This window comes from Rattus rattus, chromosome X (assembly GCF_011064425.1).
Source record: "Rattus rattus isolate New Zealand chromosome X, Rrattus_CSIRO_v1, whole genome shotgun sequence".
Classification (NCBI taxonomy): Eukaryota; Metazoa; Chordata; class Mammalia; order Rodentia; family Muridae; genus Rattus; species Rattus rattus.
The window spans coordinates 11,900,009-11,926,133 of NC_046172.1; the positions used below are offsets into that span (position 1 = coordinate 11,900,009).

General features: G+C 38.6%; 1 protein-coding gene across 1 annotated transcript; it reads right to left on the minus strand.

Moving 5' to 3' along the window:
* Lancl3 (LanC like 3) lies at window positions 1–25,209 on the minus strand. The gene is made up of 4 exons (XM_032889906.1): window positions 25,015–25,209; window positions 21,879–22,076; window positions 14,575–14,782; window positions 1–6,471 (listed from the first exon to the last, which is right to left on the minus strand). The coding sequence occupies exons 1-4, from the start codon at window positions 25,043–25,045 to the stop codon at window positions 6,312–6,314; spliced, it is 597 nt and encodes a 198-aa protein (XP_032745797.1). The 5' UTR covers window positions 25,046–25,209; the 3' UTR covers window positions 1–6,311.
* Window positions 25,210–26,125: the final 916 nt, after the last annotated feature.

The window sequence follows — 26,125 nt, forward strand, 5'->3', positions numbered from 1 at the left end:
TTTGTGTAATATTTGTTGACAGAGTTAGCTTTAAGGAAAATTAAAGTGAAGCTAAATTTGTGAATTAGAACACAGAAATTACTTAGCATCTGACTTTAAGGCAAAGGATTATCACAGGTTTTTACATAATTAAGTGGACCATGTGGAGCAGGAGGGCAGTAAGCCACAGACATCACTTGCAACACAATAAAGTCCAGTTCATGGCAGATTATTTTCTACAGTATAAAACTACTACAGAAAACACGCTGGAAAGATCACAGGGTTCAGGGATATTGTAACAGCAGGTAAAAAAAAAAAATAATAAGGTGCATCACGAAGTTTCTGAGTCTGTTTTGCTTCTGAAGAGATTTCCTTACACCATGCAGTAGACTGTTAACAACCCCCTCTATGAAGCCAAAACAGCTGTCCTTCCTGCCTGTGGAACAACAGAAGCTAAATTCCGATGAGCATTTCTAAATTGATCCTTCCTGGTCATGGTCTGCACACTAACTTATCACAAAGACTGCGTCTTTCCGAATTGTCATTTGCCACTGTTTCCTTGAAAAGAACATATACAATCATGGCTTAGTTTCCTGCCCAACACTTAGTGGATTTCATTAAAAAAAATCAATGTCATATATTGCAGTATGCTTCCTCATTAGGACCAAAACACGTAGTATTTTTTCAAAAATATTCCTATATAGTAATAGACTGATAGAAAGTGGTGTTTGGGTATAATCGTATGTAATATGCGAGAATACTTGCGAATTTGGTTTTATTATAAAATACCATAGTAGGACATGTTGTAATATAGTAAAATGCTTAGCAAAATATTCTGCACTGAGTTTAGAAGTAACTGCTACTGATAATTTTTTTTAAATACTGCAAAGTACCCCTAAGGAAACAGAATAATTAGCAAGACCTTAAAGAACTTGATTTTGGCAAAAAGGGGCGTTTTTACAATGCCCCTCAACTGGTGTGTATCTCAAAATTCTTGTTAGCTACAACAGATAACAAATTGAATTTGATGTTAGTAAAAATTAAAAGGATTTCAAAAGTACTAATACCTAACTCCTATTATTTGGTTTATTTTTTTATAATTTGTGTTTTACTTGTAATTATGCAGAGAAATACAGCAAAGAGCACAACTTTATTAACAATACTCACTTACTGAGCAGTCTTCAAAATTCATTAAACTATGGTGCTTGGTTACTCTTAGGTACAATTAAGAGTAAGCTGTTATGCTATAATGCCAATTTACTATTTGGTACTGCCCCCAAAAGATTATGGAATTGCACTGGTTTGCTGCTTATGAAATGTACCATTAGGAAGATGAGCTTTTTAACCCAGTAATGATACAATCATATTTTTATAAATAATGTGAAGTGTGCAGAAATGAAAACCCTTTCGGTGAAGTACATTCTATCCACTCTAGTATATAATGCTTGACCATTCCCCACTTATATATGGCTTTTCAACATCTGTCACTGAAGTCTACAAAATCCTTTTTCAAAAACCTGTTCAGTTCCACTGCATCCAAGAGGTTAAAATTCAGACCCATCTTCCAAGAGCTCCCCAAGAAGTTTCTAGTTGGAGAAGCTCTTATGTTATTAGAGTCTAGATTGTCCTTTCCCAGATTCTGAGAGCACACTATTTCACTAAGAGTACTCCACTTTTACTTATGAAACGTCTCTATCTTACAAATAATACTGAATTTTCAAGAGCGAAAGGAGTCTACCGCTGCTACAGTCTTTCAGAAGACACCTCTATTAAAATACTAAAGTCCTAAAATAGACAAAGACAAGACAGATAATTTGAATCAGTCTGCTTATTTGAATATATCCATATGTAAGTATTATTACATTCAACTCGAACCAAATTCAGTGGCATAATGTATTTTACTGATAATTGCCACTTACACACAGATATTGAAACATCAGGGGATGGCATCAGACATCCCATTAAAATATGTTGTGATAAGGATATTGGCAAAGACAGTACAGCTATAGAATCTGTGTCTTCTTTTAACTGACTGCTAAGTCACAACTACTTCACACACAATACAAGATTATGCATTGAGTAACATAGAACACACAAAAAATACCAAGAAAATTTCAGCAGAATTACATTTTTCTATATGTATGAATTCTGTTTACACATAAACACACCGGGATATTTCTCCCCCGTCTTCATTCTTTTTTAATATTAGTCATTTCTGAAAGCATGATGAGAGGGAGTGTATCTTTTGATCTATGTCTGTATGAAAGACCCTAAAGTCCCAATTCATTAATATTTTCAATTCGCAAAGTAAAGAGGAAGATTGCCCTTCCAATCAAGGACTTATGACCACAGGCAAAGTCCATATAGGAGCTACTTCACTTTTTGTCTTTTATGCCACTGAAAACAATATGAACAACCCCTTTTATGGAGTGGAAGCGAGATACATGCAGCCACTACCTTACTCTCATTGTACAGGCACTGTTGTGGCGGCTTGCCCTGAACTTGCGATCTGACAACAGAATAGTCCCAAGTCTTCCAGCTACTGAGCTTGAGGCCATTTGTTTTAAAAAGAGCTTCTAGGCCACAGCAGCCATCCTTCTTGGGTAAATTCAGAAACTTCTGAGGCACAAACACCACAGTCAGAATTGGTTGTAGAATAGAAAATGTATACACACTTGGATTTGACCCATCTAGTGAGCTGGACCTTAAGCACGCCATCGACATATGACATGTGGTTGCTTTTTATATTAAATGAGCATAATTTTCTGTGCACATAGTAGGAACTTAAAATATAGAAGCCTTTTAAATAACAAAGAGCCCAGATAGTACAACTAACTCTATGGTAACCCTGTGATGTATACAAGGCACCTACAGTGCCCCCAAGAAAGCTGCAGAACAAGGCTTTGGAATGTCTAACATGGGTTTCTGGGCATTGCTGCTTCCTTCTAATTGTGTACTTTCTTTTTCTTTCCTCTTCTCTTCTCTTCGTTTGTTCCTGGGCCTAGGGCCTAGGGCTGCAAGCATGCTAGTTAAGTCTCCCACTACTGAGTTAGAGCTTAGCCTGTACATACTTCCTTAGCCTAGTTACACATCCCCAACTCTTATTCCTTACACCGAAATTACTGAGATGTACTCTCTATGGAAACCAAAACAATTTACATAACACTTTGATTAAAATCCCAAAGAATGCTAAAAAATAAGTCGTGAGGGGAAGAGATGGGATTCACTACACACCAAGTAAATTGTTCTATGTAATGAATTGTCATACATGAAGACTGTTATCTTAACATAGTCAATTGCCTGGAAGGAAAAAAAAAAGCAGCGGGAAATTCACGCTGTAAAATTTCTATTCTCTTCAAATATCAGGTTACAAGTTGAAAAGAAGTACAATGGACATGAGATTAGGTAAAATAAATATAGATAATGTGTAGAGGCCAAGGTATGTGACTGTGTTCATGCCGTGAAACCGCGATGTTATACAAAATGTATTGCTATTGAAGTATGATGAAGTCTCCTGCCTTATTGTTCAGATGCTTTTACCCTCCAACATCCCCACTCAGCATTCACAGTTGTTTTTGTCCTTCTGAGTTAATAGTATTAAAGCTTGGATAGTGATGGAAATGAGGTTGTAAGAGCTGAAGGGATGACTTGGCAGTTAAGAGCACGGGTCTCCATCTTGCTGGAAACCCAAGTTGGATTTCCATTCCCAGAATTCACATCAAGTGGCCCAGAGCTGCCTATAACTACAGCTTCAAGAAGACATTACAGCTCTGGCATCAACAGGCACCAGCACTCTCATGCACGTATCTACACACACATGTGACTAGAAATACTAAATATAAATGGATCTTTTTAAAATGCCACAGTGGCCTTCAATAGGGAGCAAGCTTTAATATTAAGAATGTTGCCAGATGACATGATGTACTTTCCTACTGAAAATATGTGTCCTTCCTCCCTCTCTTGGGAGAATACGACAGAAGAGGACCCTTCCAAATCAACAGTGCTTTTCTTTCAGGAGAATGAAGTTTCAATGATAGGCTTAACAGCCAAAAAGAGTGGATTCTTGTTTCAAATTTACTGAGGTGGTGCTTACAGAAAGACCACACTCAAACGTGACCATTTTTTGGTGTAATATATAAAGAGTGACCTTTTCACAGTGATCAGCACAAAGCTTTAATCACTCTATAATAACAACTTCAAAAAGTAGAGTCAGTTGTCCCCGGAGCTCCTAGAAATATAACAGATACAACACATCTACGCATCCGATGCCGTAATTTCGGTTGGTTGATGTCTGTAACCTGTAGGACCCATGCAAAATGCATTTAAAATGAGGTGGTGAAGGAGATGTCACTGTCCTTTCAGAAAGGAGACCATTCTGTGGATAGCATCTTCCTTAAGGCTTTCCAAAAGGTGCTTGCCCTCCTCAAGAAAGAACTGCTGGAGTCTAAGTTTATCCTAAACGCTCTTCTCACAGATAAGCAATTGGAGACAATTTTCTAGGTTGAAATCCAAGGGTATGAAAATGGGACAATAAGCCAACAAGGTAGATATTTTACAAAAATTATTTTGTCCCAGCTCGTGTTGATGATTGTAAACATACGAAGAGCCATAAAATATAAAAAGACTGTTCTGTTCTTTGGTAAGATTCTTTGAGAATCTTATGAATACAAGAGGTCCTCTTTTCCAAAATAGGATCACACATACAGCATGCATCCAAACCCACACAGATCCATTGGTTCATACAGCTCCACAAGCCAGCACACATACAACATGTTTCCAAGCAGCTTATCTACAGTTCGAATAGTGCTTCAGTTTCTATGGGGATAGACGTAGCATATACACAGAGGTACTTATGTATGGAAACATCCAAATAGCTAATGACTACAAATGACGACACTGTGTATCACGCAACTGGCTTCTTAATATGATGCCCACACTTCGGTGGTTAACTATGAGGACTGTGGACATCTCATGTTCTGCATATTGACAGTTGCTCTTATTCAGCAATCCATGATGGACCTGAAACATTTTTAGAACTTCTGTTGATAGCAGAAGTAAAGTAGATGTGACAACTAGAATCAACTGGCATGAGAGTCAATGTCTAGTGTGCTTGGTGTTTTACAAGGTGAGGTGACAAGGCAGGTTGTTCAGTCCACTCTTAACCTAACAGGATGAAATGGAGCAACATTCTTTCTAGAACCACTTTCAAGTTTTCTCGCCCCGTGTCTTTCACAGAGTTCTATGGAGTACAGAAATGACTTACCTTTGTGGTAAGTTACCCTGATGTTTGAGATGATTGATTTCCACTGAAAGCATATTTTACAGTGTAATAGCTTCATAAGCATTACAAAGATAAAGGCATTTGAAAAATTACTGGCATACACAATATACGGGTCACACTTTCAATTGAGACAAACACATGACAGTGACACTTATTTGCTAGATATAAAATTTCCTCTCTTTTTTGTTGTTGGTTTGTTTCTTTGTTCGCTTGTGGTGCTAGGCATGGACCAGGGGCCTTATGCACGTTAAACAAGCTACACACTAAGCTAGTAAGCTTAAGCCCTGTCACTAAGCTACACTCTTTCCTGCCCGGAATCTTGCTATTCTGAGCTCTAGGAAAGAAAAAGGAAGTAGGAAAAGAGATATCCTAAGGCCTAAGGCAGCTTCAAACTTCCGTGTTCAAAATAAGTTATGATATGATGTTTTTTACAATGTTCAGAATAGTGGCCAAAAAAATAAGTTAAAATAAAACCTTGCATACATATGCACACATCTTCACTCAGAAAAGAATTAAGATTTCAGTAAGTCAAGTCCTAGGACAACCAATGATTTCTTTTCATGTCCTTCCTTCATCCTTACACTTGATCCTTGCTAAGAGTTCTTAACAGGGCAAAATTCTTTTACATTGTGGTTGTCTTTATTCTGAATTTAGGGATATTGGGCATACACACGAATGATCCCACTTGCTGTTCAGTTTTGAAAGTGTTGGCATTTGATCGCCATCATCTCCAGTTCACTTTTTGCCTTTTTGTGTCACAAACTGAAAAACATTAAGTGTTTCCCCTTTTTCTCTCTGATCTTGGGTGGGCATCTCTCCCCTGAAACGGTGATCGGTGGGTTTTAGATGAGTTGCAGCATCTCGGTTTGGCAGGCTCTCTCTGCAGTCTGGTATCGCGCTGTCCTCATCAGACTCAGCTCATCCATCTGGCAGCAATGGGAAGGCTCACAGTCGTGAGACCATTAGATGGGGATTACGTGGAAAACGGCCTAGAGCAGGCTCAGGAAATCTCAGGGGACTTCCAACGACTGCAAGGGGGAGATGGAACATTTTAAACAAAGACGCTGAAGAGAGGAAATTCAGCCTGATTGGGCTGTAGCAGATCAATGAGAAAGCAAACAGTCCCAGAGAAGCCTTCATACAAGCTGTATATGCTTTCAAGGACCCGTGAACCGGCTTTGAATTCTTCGGTGAATAAGAACTGAGCAAACCTGAGAAGAAGAAGAAAAAAATGTGAATGGTTTCAGTATGAATGTGTCTATATGAACAGCCACAGGAGGCTGTACTTCTTTTGTGAAGTTAAAGGTTTTAATGTCATTTTCTTATCAAAAATTATATAACTAATTAAAGAAAACTTCATTCTCTGGAGAAAAAAAGGTTAGTTATGTAAGTGTTTATATTTTGCAACAGGTTTTGTTGGCAAACAAATCCAACTATTTTTAGGAGTTGCTAATCAAAGCACATTGATATTTTCTGAAATTCTATTCCTTCCATGGTCCAATAATTAGAGGAAAAAAGGTTAACATAAATCTTCCTACTTTTATTTATCTTGAACTGAAGCAAACTGATACTGCACTATTCCTTTTTAAGAAAAGAAAAAACTAAATATACTGTGTTTCTGGAGACATATTGTTTCTGAACTAGGTTTCATTTATATGTGACAGACAGCAGAGGCTGAAAATAAATATACAGGATTTTACAGTCTGCTTTGGGCAATAACGGACTAAAATGAATGGAAGAACGGAAGCATCTTTTCATATGATGATGACAAATAGCAAATTGAACTATGTGGCATTATTGTTAAGACAACTACCTTTAAAACACTGACCTCTGACACGTACAAGCTCGATGAAAAACATTTGATAGCCTTTCAAGCACTCATGCCTATGTCATTGGTTTTTAACTGATTTTACTTTTTTCATCAGCAACAAACGTATCACCAATTCTGACACTGATGTCTACCTGAGAGTCATAAATTTAGATTACTGCTGCCACACAGGGGTCCTATAAAGAGTAATTACTTATTTAATCTTTTGTGGAGCGCTTGGAATTATTGCAGGCAGCTGAAAATATTAGGGAGGAACTAAATTGCAATTCCATTTGTCACCGATGTTCTATCAACTGCTTTCTTGAATGTGTAACCATTTAAATAACATTTTACACTTTTAAACAGCCCCCAAATAAGGTGTTTTAAGAATCAATTCAGTGTTTATAATTATGTGATAAATAGGAATTAAGAAATGACTTTGGGGACTCTGCATCTTTTGAATGTGATGGCTTATTTGGCAGTCTGGATATATCAAAATTGTCCTCAAGTGTATAAAATGCATTCTGTAGAATTCTAAAAGAACTTAACTATAGTAAAGCACAGTTAGTGGATTTGGTTTTTGTTGTTGTTGTTGTTTGCTCTTGTTTTATTTTGACCTTTTTGGTTTTAGATGCTGGAGATTAAAGCCAGGGCCTTAGGAATGTGCTATTACTGAGCTACAAGCCCAATACCAGTTAAAAAATTAAAAGCAACCCAAACATGTGGTATAGTTACATGCATCCTTTGTCCGCACAGTAAGTAACACTACCTAGTGGCGGCTCAGTAAGTCCTGACATTGCTAAGTACTGAAGGGTAGAGACTACGCTTCGCAAATCTGCACCAAATGTGTTGAATATGAGAGGACTTCTCTGGCTGCAAAGCTGTAGCTGTGAAAACCTTCTGTGAAGCATTCTGTTCCCTGAACATCTAAAGATTAGAACATCAAATGATTACAATCCAGTTTAAACATGGTCATAAACCCCAGCCTTAAAACCCCTTAAAAATAAAGAGCTTTGAGGTAAGGTATTTGACTGTATGTTATATGACATATAACAGGCTTTCACAAATGAGTAAGCATTAGACAAATGAAAACTACACTTTACTTAATGTGTAAATGCATTGACAGAATCTTTGTATAGCAGAAAAGCAGTCCATCATACTGTAAAAGATAACTTATCACTAAAACCGTGGTTTCCCACACTTCTTACCTACAAATGATACAATGAACATTTTCCATGCTTTAAAAAATAATTTCTAATATACATAGTATTGTATATTTTGGAAAAATGTTGTCAATAGTAAAGTGAAAACTATTGTCTCAAAACTGTACCCAGTGTTCTCCAAATCAAATTAGCCAAATAATTTTTGAAACAATTCTCAGTCAAAACAGAAGCCTGAATGATAATTATAGAGCCAAAAAGAATGGACAATATTGGCCATAGTACTATAAAAAATCTAAAGGTTTTTTTTAAAACCTGAACTAGAAAAGTTATCATTTATAAATTATTACTAATTGATAATGAGAGGCTATCTACTTAGACATTTTAAGCTTTAGACAATAACACAAGGACGAGTGTGGGAAGGAAGCTGGCTAGCCATGGAGACTGGGCATATTGGAGGACAGTACAGGAGTAGTGAGTTAGAAAAATGTATCATGATATGTGCGTGTGAATATGTCACAATGAAACCCGTTGTTTCATATGCTAACTTTACAGTCATCCAACAGTTACAACAGAAAAGGAATCTTGGGAACCCAGGCAGAAATGAATGAAGTAGGAAGTAAGAGAGAAAACTAACTAGAACTAATGAACAAAACCAAGAATCTTTTCCTTGAAAGGACAAACAAGAAAAGGGAAGATGTCAGTGCCCCTTGACAACGACAAAGAGCACTAGGAAGACCATCACATACATGGGAAATCACAGACATCACAGCAATGTGGTACCAGAGCACTATGTCAAATGTATCAACAATTGAAAACCCTTCTCACTATCTAAAACCACCTAAAGTGACCTACATGTTAAGTTGAGCCATTGGGTGAGTTTGTGGGCCACCAACAGATAAGATGCTCTATTGAAAAGAAATCAAAACACAACGAACTAATTGGTTTTACGGAAATGGCATTGCTAGAAAAAATGGAAATAGAAGAGTCCCAGAAGTTTTTCCATAGCCACAATTTCCAAAGTGCATGTTAAAAAAGAGCAATCTTTTTTTCCTACTGTCTTTCTTTCTTCTTTTTTAAATATTTTATTATATACTTCTTTACCCACATTTCAAAGGTTTATTCCCCTTCCTGGATTCATCCATAAGCCACCATTCCCTCCCTCTCCTCTCCCCATGGGCATTCCCCCTATACATCCCCCTTGTTGCCCTCCCCATATTCCCTGCACTGGGGGTTCAACCTTAGAAGACCAAGGGCTTTCCCTTCCCCTGGTGCCCTAACAAAGGCTATTCTCTGCTTTACATATGCAGTTGTTTGCTCTGGGTCAGTCCATGTATAGTCTTTCAGTAGTGGTTTAGTCCCTGGAAGCTCTGGTTGGTTGGCATTGTTGTTTTTAAGGGGTTGCAAGCTCCTTCAACTCTTTCAATCCTTCCTCTAATTCTACCCAAGGGGGTCCCATTCTCAGTTCAGTGGTTTGCTGCTAGCATTGACCTCTGTATTGGACATGCTCTGGATGTGTCTCTCAGGAGAGATCTATATCCGGTCCCTTTCAGCATGCATTTTCTAGCTTCATCCATCTTATCTAGTTTGGTGGCTGTACATATACAGGCCACATGTGTGTCAGCCTCTGAATGGCCATTCCTTGAGTCACTGCTAAAAGAGAAATCTTTGATGACCCAATAATGTTTCTTCTGGAGAGGTACATATTTTTTGAATATTATTCTTCCTAGAACTGAAAGCCTCTTCAATTCATATCATACTTAACTTTGAAATATAATTAGATGTAAAGTTCGCTACTCAGACAAAGCAACAAAATTCATCGCCAAACCAATACCAAATTCTTACCTGCATTTTATAATCTTCCACCAGTGAATAAGAAGTTTACATTTTATAGAGAACTCTTGAATTCAAAATGTTATAATTATAGTACTAAACACTCAGGTTGGCATGCCAGGCAACAGGGAGGTTCACCCAATCTTTTCAAATAGATGTTTTAGGGCATAGGGACCTCTGATAAAACTTGTCCAAGGGATGAAACCCATTATTCTGGATTATGCCCTAATGAATTTCTTGTGATTCCTTTGGAAAACAACAGGTCGGATTTTGGTGAAACGCGTTAGAGAGATGTGTCATTTGTGTCCTAAGCAAGCACTGTACTACTGAGCCATGTCACCACCTGTCAACCTTACTGTTTGGTGACAGGGTCTCACTAGTTGCCCACATTGCCCTTCTCTTCGCTTTTGTAGTACAGGAAGGTTTCGAGGTTTATGGTCCTCCCATAAGCCTCTTAATTAGCTAACAATTACGGGCCTGCACCCATTACACAAAAGCAAACAGAAGTCTTCGCCAGGTCTCTTCAGAGCATGTATGCAAATATCAAAGATATTTTGTATTTTATTTTTTAACACTGAATACTGGAAGACCTTTCTGGGTCATTTAAATATTGAAACAGTTAGGAAATATACAGATAAAGTGAGCATTATAGGTAAAGGGGTGTAGGAGCTAAACATAGCCAGTCTACGGAATAAGGAGACCTAGATAGAAATTGAAAATTATAAATGGAGAGGACCAAAACTTAAAAGGGCTTGTGGTCTGCCATATATGACATACTAAAGGAATCACAAGAACATCAATCTAGTGGAGAAAGCTGTAAGAAAGAGAATAGGAAATGAAATCAAAGATAAAGGGAGCCCAGGTGCTATAGGACTTCTTAATCAAAGGGTAGACTTTGGTCTTTTCCTTCAGTCACAGTGGGAATCTAATGGATTGCCTTAATCATGAGAGTACTGTTCTAACATGATAGACATTATCTAAAGTAAACATAAAAGATCATGGTGAAATGGAAGGTTCCTAGTGTAATCAGCATGAAGGCCATGATGTTTTCTGTCCCTCTTATTACTAAAGGTTGTTATGGGGATGCACTGCTGGAGGGAACTCGTGCAACAGAAAACCAGAAAGAGTATGACTGCCTGTGAGCAAGAAAGTTACAGTCATAATCAGTTACACATAATGCGCATGTATATTTAGAAAATCCAATGGACTTAAAGAACTGGAAAGACAAGAATGAACTCAGTAATTTCTCTGAAGTCTATGATGATAGTATTTATGAAAACCTAGATACTTACAAGGTACAATGCAGTTACATGAAAAATAGAAACCAATGATAAAATGTACTAATATATAATTTCTTTATTTTTTATACGCACCAGTAATAAATAGCCTGAAATATGACCCCTTGAGAAAAAATCATTTATAATAAAGCTAGAAATAAAACAAAAATTTTAATGCTAATGAAAACTGTAAAGATCTTTTTTATAAAATCAAGAATCGGCCAGGTGACACTTGAAAAATGTAAATCAATGAAAAGGTATCCCCTGATCTTGAATAGGCAACCTTGCTTTTAATAATTCTCACGGAAATAACCTGTAACAGTGAAATTCCAGCCACATCTCCTAGGGACTGACTGGTTTTAAAACTGACAAACGAGTCCTAAAGTTTAAGTTGAGAAAAATGAGGGCGAGTAGTTGAGAAAAATTAGAAGTAAACAAAATTAGAAGTAAACAAAATTAGAAGTAAACAAAATTAGAAGTGTGGAAGTAGCAAAATGGCACAAGAACAATACCTAATATTTTTATATGACATAAAAAGGTTAGGAACAGTGCAGAGAAATGGCAAAGAAAGGGGCTGGACAGATGGCTCTGCAGCTAAGAGCACTGGCTGCTCTTCCACAGAACTAGGGTTTGATTCCCAGCACCCACATGGCAGTTCACAACTGTCTGTAATTCCAGTCCTAGCAAATCCGGTTTGCTTTTCTGGCCTCCACAGGCATCAGGATTCCATGGTGCACCAGACATGCTATGCATGCATATAGACAAAACAACAGCACAAAGTGGAAGGAAAGATCACAATATGACAGAGAACGAGCTGGCAATAAAGGAAAAATATTTCCAGCACATTTTGAGGGAGAGTTATAATCATTAATATAGCCACTGCAATAGGAAGAAAAGGAGGGTTGGGGGTTTAGCTCAGTGGGAGGGCGCTTGCCTAGCAAACGCAAGGCCCTGGGTTCGGCCTCCAGCTCAGAAAAAAAAAAAAAAAAAAAAAAAGAAAAAAAAGGAAGAAAGGGGAGGGGAAGAAGGGAAAAGGTAAAGTAGGTTCATTTTAGGCTAAGAAACTGTGATAGATGTGAAGATTTCAATTCTGTAATTTTAGGGCAGGGATCAAGTACTCAATGATAGACTGATTGCCCAGATAGCATGCATGAATGAGACTCTGGTTCTACTATTACTGAGATTAAAAATGGGTATATGATAATTTAAAAATATCTCTTACATAAATGCTTCTATGACTATAATGTACATATATTGTATATTTTGATTGTATTATATGTATATGATATTTGAGGCAATTTTGCCTATATTAATAAGTACTGAACACATACCAAGTTTCTATTATTTAGAAATTGAACTAATTATGGTACAACTTCATTGAATCATACTTAACGGCTTAAAACAATGACATAAATGCATACAAACTAAAATTACTCATTTCCAATTGTAAGTAAAATAGTACATACAGTACCTTTATATATGTGTAATAGTCATAGGGGCCAATTGAAAATAGACAGAGCTGAGGTATGATGTAATGATAAAGTATGTCTTAAGCATGTGTGAAACCTTGGGTTTAATTCCTAGAACCAAAAGTTAGACACACACACACACACACACACACACACACACACACACACACACGCACGCACACACATGCACACACACACAGGATTGAGAGTCTATGCAGATATATGCAGATACACATGTATGAATACGTATTATATATGCATAGACAAAACTTAGGAATGATAAAGCTCAAATTTATAGTTATAACAACAGTTAACCTTTACATAAAGTTACTATACTCTAGGCACTCTTTAAAATGATTTCCTTGTGTTTTTTGGTAAGTTTCTTTTTATAATAAAGTTTATAAAATTAAAAAACTATTTTCATGTGTTAACTTATTTAAACTATCCAATAGCCCTGAGAAATGAACATTATTTCCCATATGTTACAAATGAGGAAGTTAAATGACTAGTTATGGTCACATAGCCAATATGATTCTGAGCATTTCCCTTTAAAGGAAATTCTCACAACCATAATGGAGGACCATTCATTGGGCTCTACCAAGGACAACTCGATACAAGGAAATCAAATCAAGCGGATGGAAGATGTTGAAAGCCTTCTAGCTTAAAAGACACAAGTGCCACACAGAAACTCCAGACCTCTTGTAAATAACTTACATGGACAGCTTTCAAAGTGCCCTCAAAGGAACACTGGTTTCATGCTGCCCAGCTGTCCACCATAGGCCATTCATAGTCTTTCTGGCGCAGTATATAGAGTGAATCAGTATGGGGGGTTTGTATTCAAAACAATGCTGTGTGTTCCACATCTGATTTTCTATCTTTCTCAGGGCTTCACGGAATAAACTACAGAGATTAATTTAGCATTTTTAATCCAAATTAGAAATTATATATCCATACGTGTACACACACACGCATATATATATATATATATATATATATATATATATATATATATACTTTAGCTCAAAAATTCCACTTCTAGGAATTTACTTGTTATCAGGACAACTCTGCCTCCTCCTCTGTAGCCTACTTTCCTCCCAGACAGAAGGCAGGAAAGGAGAATACAACCACAAGGGTCTAAAAAGCTAACATCTTTTATAATTTAAATATTAGAAACAAATGGAGCAAAATATTCTTATTTTAATAAGAATGTTAAACAAGAATGATAAGAGGCCCTTTATGTATTAATGTAGAGTGATCTTCAAGATAACAAGGCACTAACACTTGTGTAAGAAGGATAATATATATATATATATATATATACATATTCCCATATGCTTGATTTTTTTTACACAGATTATTCTTGGGAAGACAAACCTAGACAATGCCTCCAGGAAAGTCGATTAAACGGCTGTAGGAGCTGGTTGCCCTGCTCCTGTTTTAACACTTGAAATCAGGTGACCATATTACCCACTTAGAAAGTTACTTAGATTAAGATTTCAAAATTAGGACTTAGACTGCAGTTAAGATGGGCAGAGTACTTGCCTAGCCCATGAGAAGCTCAGGTTTTAATCCCTAGCACCACATCAAATGCTGTGGTGGTGTCCACCTGTAATCCTAGAACTTGGAAGATGTAGGTGGGACGGATCAGAGATTCAAGGTCATGGGTCACTATGTGGTGAATTTGAGGCCAGCCTAGGATGTGTGAAATCTTGTCTTAAATAAAGAAAATAAACAGATTTCTAAGAACATGCACATGAAAACAGCTGACCTTTGGGCACGGTAGATGTACTTCGAGTTTCCTGTAAGACGGTACAGAAGAAGAAAGACATAGGCACTGCCAGCTACACCATGGCAGATCCCTGGCCCCTTCTTCAACAGGCCTTTCTGCCATGTTAGCTCCCCACACCGGATACATGTGTCCAGATACTGCGGCTTCTTGGAAATGAGATAAGCTTTGGCAAACAGATAAGCAATTCCTGTCAAAACACAAAGACATAAGAGGTGACTTTCAGGATTTAATAAGATACAATTTCTCAAAGGTAGACACCACATGGATCTCCATAGTGTCTAAACTCTGGCCTGAAACACTGTATTTCCTTTTGTTTTCTTTTGTTTTTACATCCCTAGTTACATCTCCAATAAGTGGGCCTCTAGGCACTATGCTTTTGGTAGCAAGACTATACAATGTTCTCCCTGAAAGTGTGTTTTTTCCTGTTGTTGTTGTTTTTTGTTTGTTTGTTTTTTTAATCTTTATTTTTATTTTTTTTTTGGAGTTGGTTTCTGGAGAAAGACAATCATTTTAACTGAAGTACATCAACTAATAGGATCCATTATATATTCAATAATACATACATGCTGGTAAACATTATACACATAAATAGGACTATTTGAAAGGGCCATTTACACAGCTTTTTAATTACCCCCTGGAAGTTCAGAATTTGCAATGTTTATGTATTTATAACAATACCCTTTTCCTTAAGAGCAAAACTAGGAGTCTTTCCAAGATTAATAGTGCAAAAACAATCAAATCCCCTCAATAAGAGGTCTCCTCTAGCTTTGAAGTGAGCCCTTCCCAAGGTCAGTGTTCCATGGAAAGAAACATTCCATCAAAACTTGTCAACAAAAGGTGATTCGCCACTACAGAAGCCAGAGCAGAAGCACGAGAAGTGATGACTATTTATTGAAATTATCTTCTCCAAGTTGCTACGTCTGGATGCTCACGGTAAAAGAGATTAGTAATCTGGGATGGCTCTGCCTCCTCCGGCATAGCCTACCTCCCGCCTACGTAGAAAGTAGAAAAGGGCTAAGAAACTCACTGAGTGGTACTGGGATTCATGTTCAGCCCCCTCCAAATTTCTATAAAAAGAGGGCGCAAAGGCTTTGAATGGAGTAGATATCTTGATGAGCTCATGCACTAAGATTCTCTCTACCTTTTGTTGCCTTTGAACAAGGCATTTATATACAACTTTCTAGAGAAGAATTTTTGTGTGGCCATAATACAAGGCAAACATCAAGGGCAAAGGAGCTTGCCCCTCACGTGTCCCATGTTGGCTTTCTACCGTTGCTATCTTGAGATTATTAATAGTTTTCTTAAATTAGTTCTTTTTTTTATACTTGGTCTTCCAAATTGCATAGTTAGTCCTGGCACTGAGGAATCTAAAATAAATGCTAATTATGGCATATGCCCTTCGGGTAGACACTGTGACTAATATAAAATAAGGCATGTGTCTGTTGCTGCTGGAACATGCAGTGAATGGTGCTATCAGTGAAATGAGAGAGACCAGACAACGTGGAATCCTACTGAGGGGTTTTGTAATCTGCAGAGGAAACTCCAGGCACAAGATGAGGCAAGGAAAGCATTTTAGGTACCAAGATCACAGAGGCTACGAGGTTCAGAGATGTGAAGCCTAAAGCACAGGATCAATGTGAATGCATCTTATCCACTGGCCAGTAGGGTAGAAGAATGAGTTCAGATCATAGCTGGTGTGCTAGCTTCTGTGAGGCATTTTACACTGTATACTGTGGGTAATAGGGACCTACTAAAAGTCTATTATGAATTGGTTGGCTTTGGATTTTGCATAACAGTGTGATTCTTCCTGCATGGTATTGTAAGGAGAGGCATAAAGAAAGCCAGGATAGCTCTTCTGAGCTGGTTTTGTTGGCAAAAATGTGGAAATAAAATTTGTCAAAGAGTAATCTCATAGGACATGGTGGCTGTTTAGATACCAACTGAGCGTGAACTATAAGGCAGATGACAATTTCAAAATGCCACCGTCTTTAATGGCTTTTAGAGCTATGGGAACACACAGGAGGGTCTATGCCCTATGCCTACTGGGAGGAAAGGGCTATTGCACCATCATCATCTACCTGAGCACTGGAATATGAGCGGGGATCCGTGGGGTACCTGGCTCACCTCTCCTCTTTCGTACCAGCAAGTATGAAACATCTGAGTTCTTGTAACCGCTGGCTGCTAACCACCCTCCTGCATTCCCATCTTTGGATTTCCTCACAGGCAAACAGAAAGCCTGTACTCAACCCCCCAAAGTTTGCTATCATAGATGGTTACAAGCGGCCTGACCCCTTGGCTCAAGACAGAACCAGATTTTTGGTATATCTTGTGCCTCTCAGCATCCCTCGGTATCAGAGTAAATTGAACGGCACATTATTCTGCTTTCTCTTTGTTTCTCTGTCCTACAATCCTTTGGCCTCCTAGGTTTGCCTAAAAGCATGCTCTGCTTCCAGACACTCAGAAAATAGTGTGCTAAGTGAGAAGTGTTTCAGCCAAGGAAAAGCTAAAGAGCTCCCTATTCCACGGGTGCCTTACCATGACACAGAAGGCCCTTCATGATCAACATCCTGCTGTGTTTGCTAGTCTCTTCTCCATTTTCTGACTGAAGCTTTTCACGTGGGTAACCAAGCTACCTGCACTGCTCCCATACTTCTCAGTGCCCATGTTATTCTTGGAAGAAGCCTCCTGTTTTTCTTGGCACAACTTAAGCAGGAATCACTTTCTTAGGAAGCCTTCACTCGATCTGGAGGCAGCATGAAATCTCTCCTCTTAGATCTACCTCCTTGCCATACATAATGGAACACTTATACCATAACCAAATCAAAAGCGATCTGTTTCCGCATCTGCCTCCCTACTATAGGCACGCCACCAAAGGGCAGAGCTTTGTCATATTGTCTTTCTCCTCGTTTTTTGGCTTGGTGTTTTGCCACCAAATCATCCCACAAATGTCCACTGGCCCCGTGACACCTCATTTATTACCTAGCAGAAGCTGGCACCGGAAGCAGAACAGAGATGTAGAAAAGAAGATAAACCGAGATGGTTTAATTGTTATACTAACCCAGTAGTCTTGGACAACATATAGATCCTAGGGTTCTGGCCAGAGTAAAAAGTCCTTGTCTTGAAGCCTGGGATCACTGAATAGTATGTGTAGGGACCTTGAAAAGTTCTAAATTTGTTAGCTCCTACTCTGACCTAGAAGAAACCAGCCTAAGGATTCTGACTCTTAAGGGGAAGGTTGTCAGGTTTCTTTGACAGTGATGGGAACTACCAGAAAATTCTCAAAGTATCACTATCATTCAATGATCTGAACACAAGTCAGTGATAGTATATGACATAGTATATGTCAAATACAACCAGGAAATCTGATTATAATTTAAGGAAGATTTAAATGTTACTACAATTTTAATTTATATTATATTTTGGTTCTATTTTTTAATTTTATTTTATGTGAAGAGGGCACTGGATCCAATTACAGATGGTTGTGAGCCACCATGTGGTTGCTGGGAATTGAACTCAGGACCTCTGGAAGAGCAGCCAGTGCTCTTAACCCAGGAGCCATCTCTCAAGCCCAGGATTATTTTTTAATTTTAATTTAATAGAGATAGTTTGAGAGCTAAATCATTGAAATGTGGGATCTCAGAGTCTTTGTTACAGGTAGGTACATTCTTAACACACTGGAGCATCGGCACCCAGGTTCATACTAGGATGTATAATTTTGCAGAGTCATTACAACATTACAAAATTTAGTTACCAAGCTGCACTACTGAAGCTCTGCTTCTTTATTCAAAGTCACCTACCAAGAGCCTTTGGGAACAAATTGCAAAAACTACTCACACTGTGTTTTCACGGAATACAGGAAGCATGCTGTCAGTGTTAGCAGAGTAACGCTGTAACCGGATGCACTCAGGAAGGTTATTTTAGCCACAGCATTTGTTTTAATGATTTTGCAAATGACTTCTCTCCTGTATTTCGGAGTGCTCAAGGTTATGAAGGGATCACATGCATCTTCCTGTAATACTTTACTGCATTTAGTGAGAAAAAGCTCTATGTCACTATAGGTATTTATAAATGTGGGTGTTTCTAAAAGCATCTGAGATATATCCCTTGAGAATGAAAAGGTCCAGGTGTAAAAATATGTCAACAATGACAAAAATATTGAGCTCATTTCAGATTTTTTTAAAATTGACTTTTCTCAAGGTCACTTAGCTGGCCATTGATAGAGCTACAATTAGACCCCAGAACTGCTAAATTATACTCAAAACCTAGTAATACATTTCATACATAATAACTTGGGCATGTATGGGGTGGGCTGAAAGAAAGTCACTGGAAACAGAGGCACGGATTAGGTAGCATTAATGAAGTTCCACATTGTAGATTATCTCTGGCAGGTTTTTAATCACAAAAATAACCTATCATCCCTAACCATCTGTGCTGCTCATGAGTCTATTTCTCAAAATATTTCTTCTTGAACACAATTATATTTCTAGCCCACTTCCTGTTGGATTTGGGGGACATTTTACTGTCGTCAACTTCAGCAAGAACACAACTGCCTTTGACCGGCAATTACCACTTTTATAATCACGCTTAGGTGAGGGCTGACGTTAACAGAAATAATGGGCCTCATTTCCTTAGAGGATCGTTTTGCTTTGTTTTGTTTTGATACTTCAGTGATGACATTCATGGTCTTTTGTTTTGAAGCCATGTATTTATGTTACTCTTTTCAAGGATAAACCAATGTCATGAATCCTAATCTATGATATCGAAGTTCATGACTGCTGAAACAGCTAGTACATAGAAAGATAGAAAGAGAAAATAACCGCCAATCAAGAATGACTTGTCTACTCATTTTAGGAGATGCTCTTCATAGTCTTATAAGGGTTTTTACTAGCACACTGAGTCCTTTTAAAATATTCTACATTTAATTTGGGACCTCTCCAAACTTCAAGGATGCCAGGATGCTTGGAGAATATCTAGAGACCATCACCAAGAAAGATTAAGAGGAACAGGAAATAGAATTATTGAGCCTAACAAGAAACATTATTTCCAGGACAGTAAATAAGTGCTGTTTTTTCCCCAAAAAAAGGTCAAAGCAAGAAATAATGGGCACAAATTATACCTGGCAGCAGTTAGCCTGAACATAATGTACTACGTCCTGGTACTTTCATAAATACGATTTGCCATTCCTTCCTTAGTTAAATGTGGCAGGCAGAGAAAATATTGCAATAGGCATTGACTTGTATTATTCATCACTTCAAACTGTATCAAGGAGAAAACAGAACTCTAGTTCAATTAAAGAACATTAATTAAAGATGGAAGGGAGGCAATAAAAATCAGGAAACAAGGCAAAGATAAATCAAATGTAATCTAAACTTAGGCTCTTCGGCTTGAAGCAGCCTTGCAAAACTGAACAACAGTGTCAACTGACCAGACTCCACCAAGCTCCCAGGGACTAAATCACCAACCAAAGAGTACACATGGAGGGACCAATGGCTCCAGCTGCATATGTAGCAGAGGATGGCCTTGTTGGGCATCACTGGGAGGAGACACCCTTGGTCCTGTGGAGGCTTGATGCCCCAGCATAGGGGAATGCTAGGCCGCTGAGGCAGGAGTGGGTTGGCAGGTGGGGGAGCACCCTCATAGAGACAGGGAGAGAGAAGAGGGGATGGGAAGTTGTGGAGGGAAATCTGGGAAGAGGGATAACATTTGAAATGCAGAGTATTACTGTTACAGATTAAGATGCTTGCAGCTAAACATCAAACTGAGCATGGGGACCCCAATGGAGGAGTTAGAGAAAGGATTGAAGGAGATGAAGGGGTTTGCAACCCCATAGGAAGAACAACAATATCAACCAACCAGACACTCCTGAGCTCCCAGGACTAAACCACCAACCAAAGAGTACACATGGAGGGACCCATGGCTCCAGATGCATATGTAGCAGAGGATGTCATTGACCAGCATCAATAAGAGGAAAAGCCCTTGGTCCTGTGAAGGATCATTTCCCCAATGTAGGGGAATGCCAGGGTGGTGAGGTGGGAGTGGGTGGGTGGGAGTGGGGGCATCCTCATAGAAGCAGGGGGAGGGGGATGGAAAAGGGAAGAAAGAGGTTAACATTTGAAATGAAAATACATAAAATATCTGATAAAAAAAGAAATGTAAATAAATAAAATAACCGATAAAAATGAAAAAATTCTGGAAGGTGAAAGTAATTATAAACCATTATATATACATGGAATTGTCAATAACATTTTTAAATTTCAAAAGAAATTTAATAGTTGTGTTATTTGATATTTCAATCTCTATCTCGCTTGCCAGAATTTGTTTGTAGCTTCTTTTAAATTATCCCTTCTACAAAAGACTCGTTGGCTGTGTAATGGTATTTGGGAAAGGTAGGCTAAGGAGAGGTAATTAATAAGGTCTAAGTATCAAGGCTCAGTTTCATAATTCACTGGGGATTGATTTTCATTTCTCGAGAAAATTGATTAGTTTTTACTGGAAAGACTCAACTGAACACGAATTTCAAAACACTGCATCTCATACTTAAAGGTTCACACACATTTCACAAGGGCACTGATTAAATACACATTGGGTTGCACTGGCTATGATGGGGCCCGAGATTAGAAATTTACAAGTTTTCATGCTAGTAGGCCAAGGGCTACCACATAAAATGATCAGGCTGCAGATACACCTTCACTGTAGTGAAAAGGGCTCTGAAATGTACCATTTTATTAGCATGTTAAATAAGTGTAATATCAGCAATGAATTTTAAACACTTCCATATTTTAAAGAATGTGCACTACCATTTTTCAATGCTCTGACTGAACTCAGGTACTTTTGCCCCTAGCCCAGCCATCTCTATTTTTCAACTAGAATCCTATTGGCATTATAATATTTAGGTTATATATTATTAAAATAAATTCTACCCATTTCTTTTTGCTTTTGAGTATGGGGCTACCCATTCTTTTTGAGAGAATCAAGGCCAGTCTTCTGAGTCTCTCAGTCTTACCACTCAGATACCCTAAGAGGTTGCCCTACATGTGCAATTCACATTGCATTTTAAAAGAGCAGTTGTTTATCATTATGGATAAATCGATGTACTTTTTCAACCTATGGAATCCTTTTCAGAAATACCTTAAAGATTAAGGCATGTTTAGTTTTCCCAAATTTCAACTTGATACCTATGACCTGTGGTGAGAAATACTCTCAGATATTATAACAACGAATCCCCCTTCCTTTGTGTAAGCTGAATGAAGGGCCCTGTTTGCAGACAACAGTGTGTGGGAGACCTGGAGCGCCATGACACCAGTGGACGAGTTCATTCTCTCTCTCGATGGTCTCTCCGAGCTCTGGTGGCCAGTTGCAATTCTGTTCCTGTTCCATGAGGAAGTCCACACTCTGCCACACCAGCTCCCGATCTGAAGGTTTGAGATGCTCGTGGTAAGAAAGGAGCATTTGGAGAATGGACGACAGGCCATGAGCTGCCCCTGCGTGGACAAACAAGCATCAGTTATCCAACAAGGGAAGTCATGGTTTGATTTAGTGAGAAGAAATCCATGAGATTTTTTTCAATTAAAACATTACTTGAAAGCACATATAGTATTGTAACAATTGAGTTGAAAAAAAAAAAAAACCCAATAAACCTAAATCACCAGCCAAACACAGCTTGCAGTCCAAATGTGGCTCATGGATTTCTTTTGTAAATAAAGTTTTATTGGAACATAGTAATAGTCATCCATCTGCACATTGTTCTCTGCTTCCTTCCTGTCATGCAGCAGACTTGTGTTTACGACTGAAACCACATGGTCCACAAACACTAAATAAAGCTGTAAGCTTTAAATAGATTATCGCTTCTGTTTTGGACATTATCTCACTGTGGAGATACGAAGGGGAATATGAGTTTGCACATACTCCTGAAGACCTCTCCATTCAGGTCAAACAGTGAGTCGTATTTGAGAAAAACCAACTATTAGAACATAAGCAGTGGAGTGCTCTGTGACAGATCTGCATCCAGAGTATAATGAATGAGTGAGTGTATGCGGCACTTTAAATGGGCAGAGTAGGCCTAAGAGATTTTGTTAAACATTGTTTCTAGGAATGTCTTTTTGAGTGCTTGTGGAGACAATGAAGATTTAACCTTTAGACTGATAAGAGAAGACTCCCTTTGTCAGTCCCAGGACCCTCATCTACTCTGCAAAGGCCTGACTGGAATAAAAACACTAAGAATTAATTCTCCCTGTGGACTTGGACTTGGCCTGGAACTTACAGCATTGACCATTTTTGATCTGGATTTTTGAGCCTTATAATCCTTTAGGCCAATTCCTTTATTAGTTCTTCATTATTTATACAAACAAACAACATTCATATAAATATTTATATAGTACATGACATAGAAACCTAGACTATATATGATACATACTATTTAGTCTTAGGAGGAAGCATGAGTTTTCTGGAAAGTATTTCCACATTTACCAGGAATTTGGTTTGCAATATGCATGTCAATGCCCATGATGTTAATTTCTCTTTTAAACAAACGACTATCAATAAAAGAACTTTAGACCCTTACACCCTTTGTACCTATGCTCTGTACTTTGTACCTTATATGTTTATTCTTTGGCCTGAGTTTTACTCTGGCCACGAGAACATGGTTAATATACAGAGACAAGGCAGAATTAATACCTCATGGAGCGGCCAGCCAGTGAATTTCCTCAGCCTTTGAGTTAGATAATTCTGAGGCGTGTTCCTTATGGCCTCAAAGAATCCCCAGTGGGACTGAGCCTGTTCCAGTTTGAATATGAAATGTTTCCTATCAAATTATACAGTGGATGTTTGTTCTCTGCTAAGTGGAGTTATTTGGGGAGATTGAGGAAACTTTAGAATGTGAGGCCTATCTGGAGTAAGTCAAAGATAAATAAGTATATTCGAGGGTCTTCCAGCCCTTCTTTCCTCTGACTCTTACCTACAATGAGAGGGGTAACCTCTGACATACGCTTAAATGCTTCTCCTACCAGAACCTTCTTCCATATTATGAGCTCAGAATAAATGCAGCCAAGGGACAACAGAATTGACCTTCTGAAACCATGATCCAAAAAAATGTCTTTCCACCCTTAAGTTGGTACTGTAGGCATTCTGTAAAGGCGATTCAAAAGTCTAATGTAGAGCCTCTGTTATCCAGAACTGCTCGTTATATAACAGTAGATGAAATTTTTCCTCTTCCTTGTCTCATTTCCCCACCCCCTTCTCAATCAATGCTTTCTAGGATTACATTCCAAATGAATTTTTGTATTCAAATCCTGTTTCACGGTCTTGTCCTTCTAAGCCTTAGGAAAGAATGCAAAACTTCTTTGAGAAAACTCTCATTAATGTTGCTCATTAGCCATTCACTGCCTCCTTTGGGTGCCCTCATTAAATGCAGGCTCTGTGGCAAAGGTCCAAGGATCACAAAGCTAAATGAATGAACCCTCATCCTGAATGTACACAAAACCTGACAGGGCGGTTGCACAAGTGAGTCACAGATTATACTATGATACGGTGAGGACTTCATTAACAGTGTGGGCATGATGCCATGATGTCACCCTATTCGCTTCAGGGAAACATACCTGAAACATGTCAATGATTCTCAAGATAGCCTTCGACAACCTTTTCCCCAAGACACAGAAAGTGTCTTAGTATATCCCTTTGCACAGAGTTTTAAAGACTGTGTATTAAAAACAGATAAAGGGCTTGGGGGAAGGGAAACGTTCTAGTCAGAAAGGAACATAAGTAATGGTTTAAAGGGAAAAGGTTGCTTTGTATGTGACAAACCTCACTACACAGAACCTAGAGGAAAGAGACACAGTTTAACTGTGGCTTTCAGAGGGCCTTACAAATCTTGCCCAGGCATGTAAGGATGCAAACTGGGAGGAACTCCCCTTTTCCTTTTCTGTTTTTCCTTACGTGAACCAGGGCTCAAAGTTATTGATTGTAGCTTAGTTGCCAGTTATGAATCTGCTGTCACTAAAGCCTTAGCAGATTAATCTTATCCCCCTATACAAAAGCATTACTTAGTATCAGTGTGACAACTGTTCACCGTGTGTCAACAAAACTAAGTGAGCTATGTGTGGTGATATATGCCCACAGTCACAGTTCCTTGGGAGGGTAAGGCAGGATATCTGATATCTTAGGCAATGTATTGAGATTCCTATCCCAACTAAATAAACTAAGTAAATAAAGATTTTAGTCTTTAATGAGCATAAATATTAAAATACATTTCTGTTCTTCAGGTTATGAAACAATATTCAGTTACATCTCAATTTTTGCTTTCAAATGGGTTAAAGTCATTCTTGTTCCTGAATAATGACAGCCTATGGCCAACCTGAAAGCACTCCTGCTTTACTCAGTGTTACCATGAGAGACTCTCTGCAGCCTAGAGTGAGTGTCACTCACCCAGGTATTCCGTTCCATAGTAAGAATACATCAGGGGGAATGGTTTTCGCTTCTTCAGAGCATACTGCTTTCCGGAGTCCAGAATTGCCTGGCATATTGCTTTAATTTGTGCTGGAGTCAATACCTGAGTAAAGAAAGAAACCAAGGAGCCAACGTCAAAGCAGGACCTTTATCTCTGTCCCCTCAAACATTAAAAAGACCAACACTATATTGTCACAATCCTCTCCTACATGTACAAAATTTTATTTTGCCAGCGTTTCTCCTTCCTTTAATTGGAGTTTATCTGCCCTCTTCACAACACTTGAAACAGGCACCTTTGCTGTGGTAGTGTTGTTATAAAATGCCAAGCCTACCATACTGATGTTCTATCATTAATCTCTGTCACTGGGATAAGAATTTGCTCGGGAAAGAACAAATGGTGAGGCTGATGGATGATGTTAAGAAAGCCACCTCTAATACAACAGATGCTGCCAGGTCGGGCCCAGACAGCAGGCCTTGAGTTTGAGGTGGCTAGGCTGTGCTTCTAAAACCACATTTCCACAACAAGCTCCTGCATGGCGAATTCAGAGCAGCCACTTGCATTCCCAGGATGAAAGCAAAGTCCAGCTGTGCCAAGACAAAAATCACGTAAATGTCAGAAGGACTCTGAATAGAGAAACGCTGAAGTGCAAGGACTTGGGGTCTTTGCCATTTTGTTCAAACTGTCCATAATCAGTTTCAGGATTGGGGTGGACAATTAAATGTTGTTCAAGCTTCCAAAGCATCGGGGACTTTCTTAAGAATTTCCTCTGGCTTGCACCATGTTCGGTGACCTGCCTTCCCTCAGGAGCCAACTGGATGCTTCCTTTGGTTTGTATCCCCTATCACCAGGCTCCCTGTTAAGATGAAATGCTTGCCCTCCTGCTGCCTTAGTTCTGGATTATGCTAGACTATCAGACCAATGAGAGCAAAGATTGTGACATGTCATCATGTTGGATCCTTGGTGCCAAACACAGAAATTGAGATTGGGGGAAGGGGGGGTTTTGGAAGCAAGTTTTACATGAAGAATAAAATACAGTCCTCCCTCCCTTAATCCCCTTCTCCCTCTCTGCCTTCTTTCTGTAGCATTTCT

Excerpts from the sequence above, each read along its gene's own strand:
- Lancl3 (XM_032889906.1), bottom strand. The coding sequence starts at position 25,045 with ATGTATTCTTACTATGGAACGGAATACCTGG. Across the intron at positions 22,077-25,014 it reads CTATGGAACGGAATACCTGG|GGGCAGCTCATGGCCTGTCG; the intron begins GTGAGTGACACT and ends TTGTCCACGCAG. Across the intron at positions 14,783-21,878 it reads CTGGTGTCATGGCGCTCCAG|GAATTGCTTATCTGTTTGCC; the intron begins GTCTCCCACACA and ends GTGTTTTGACAG.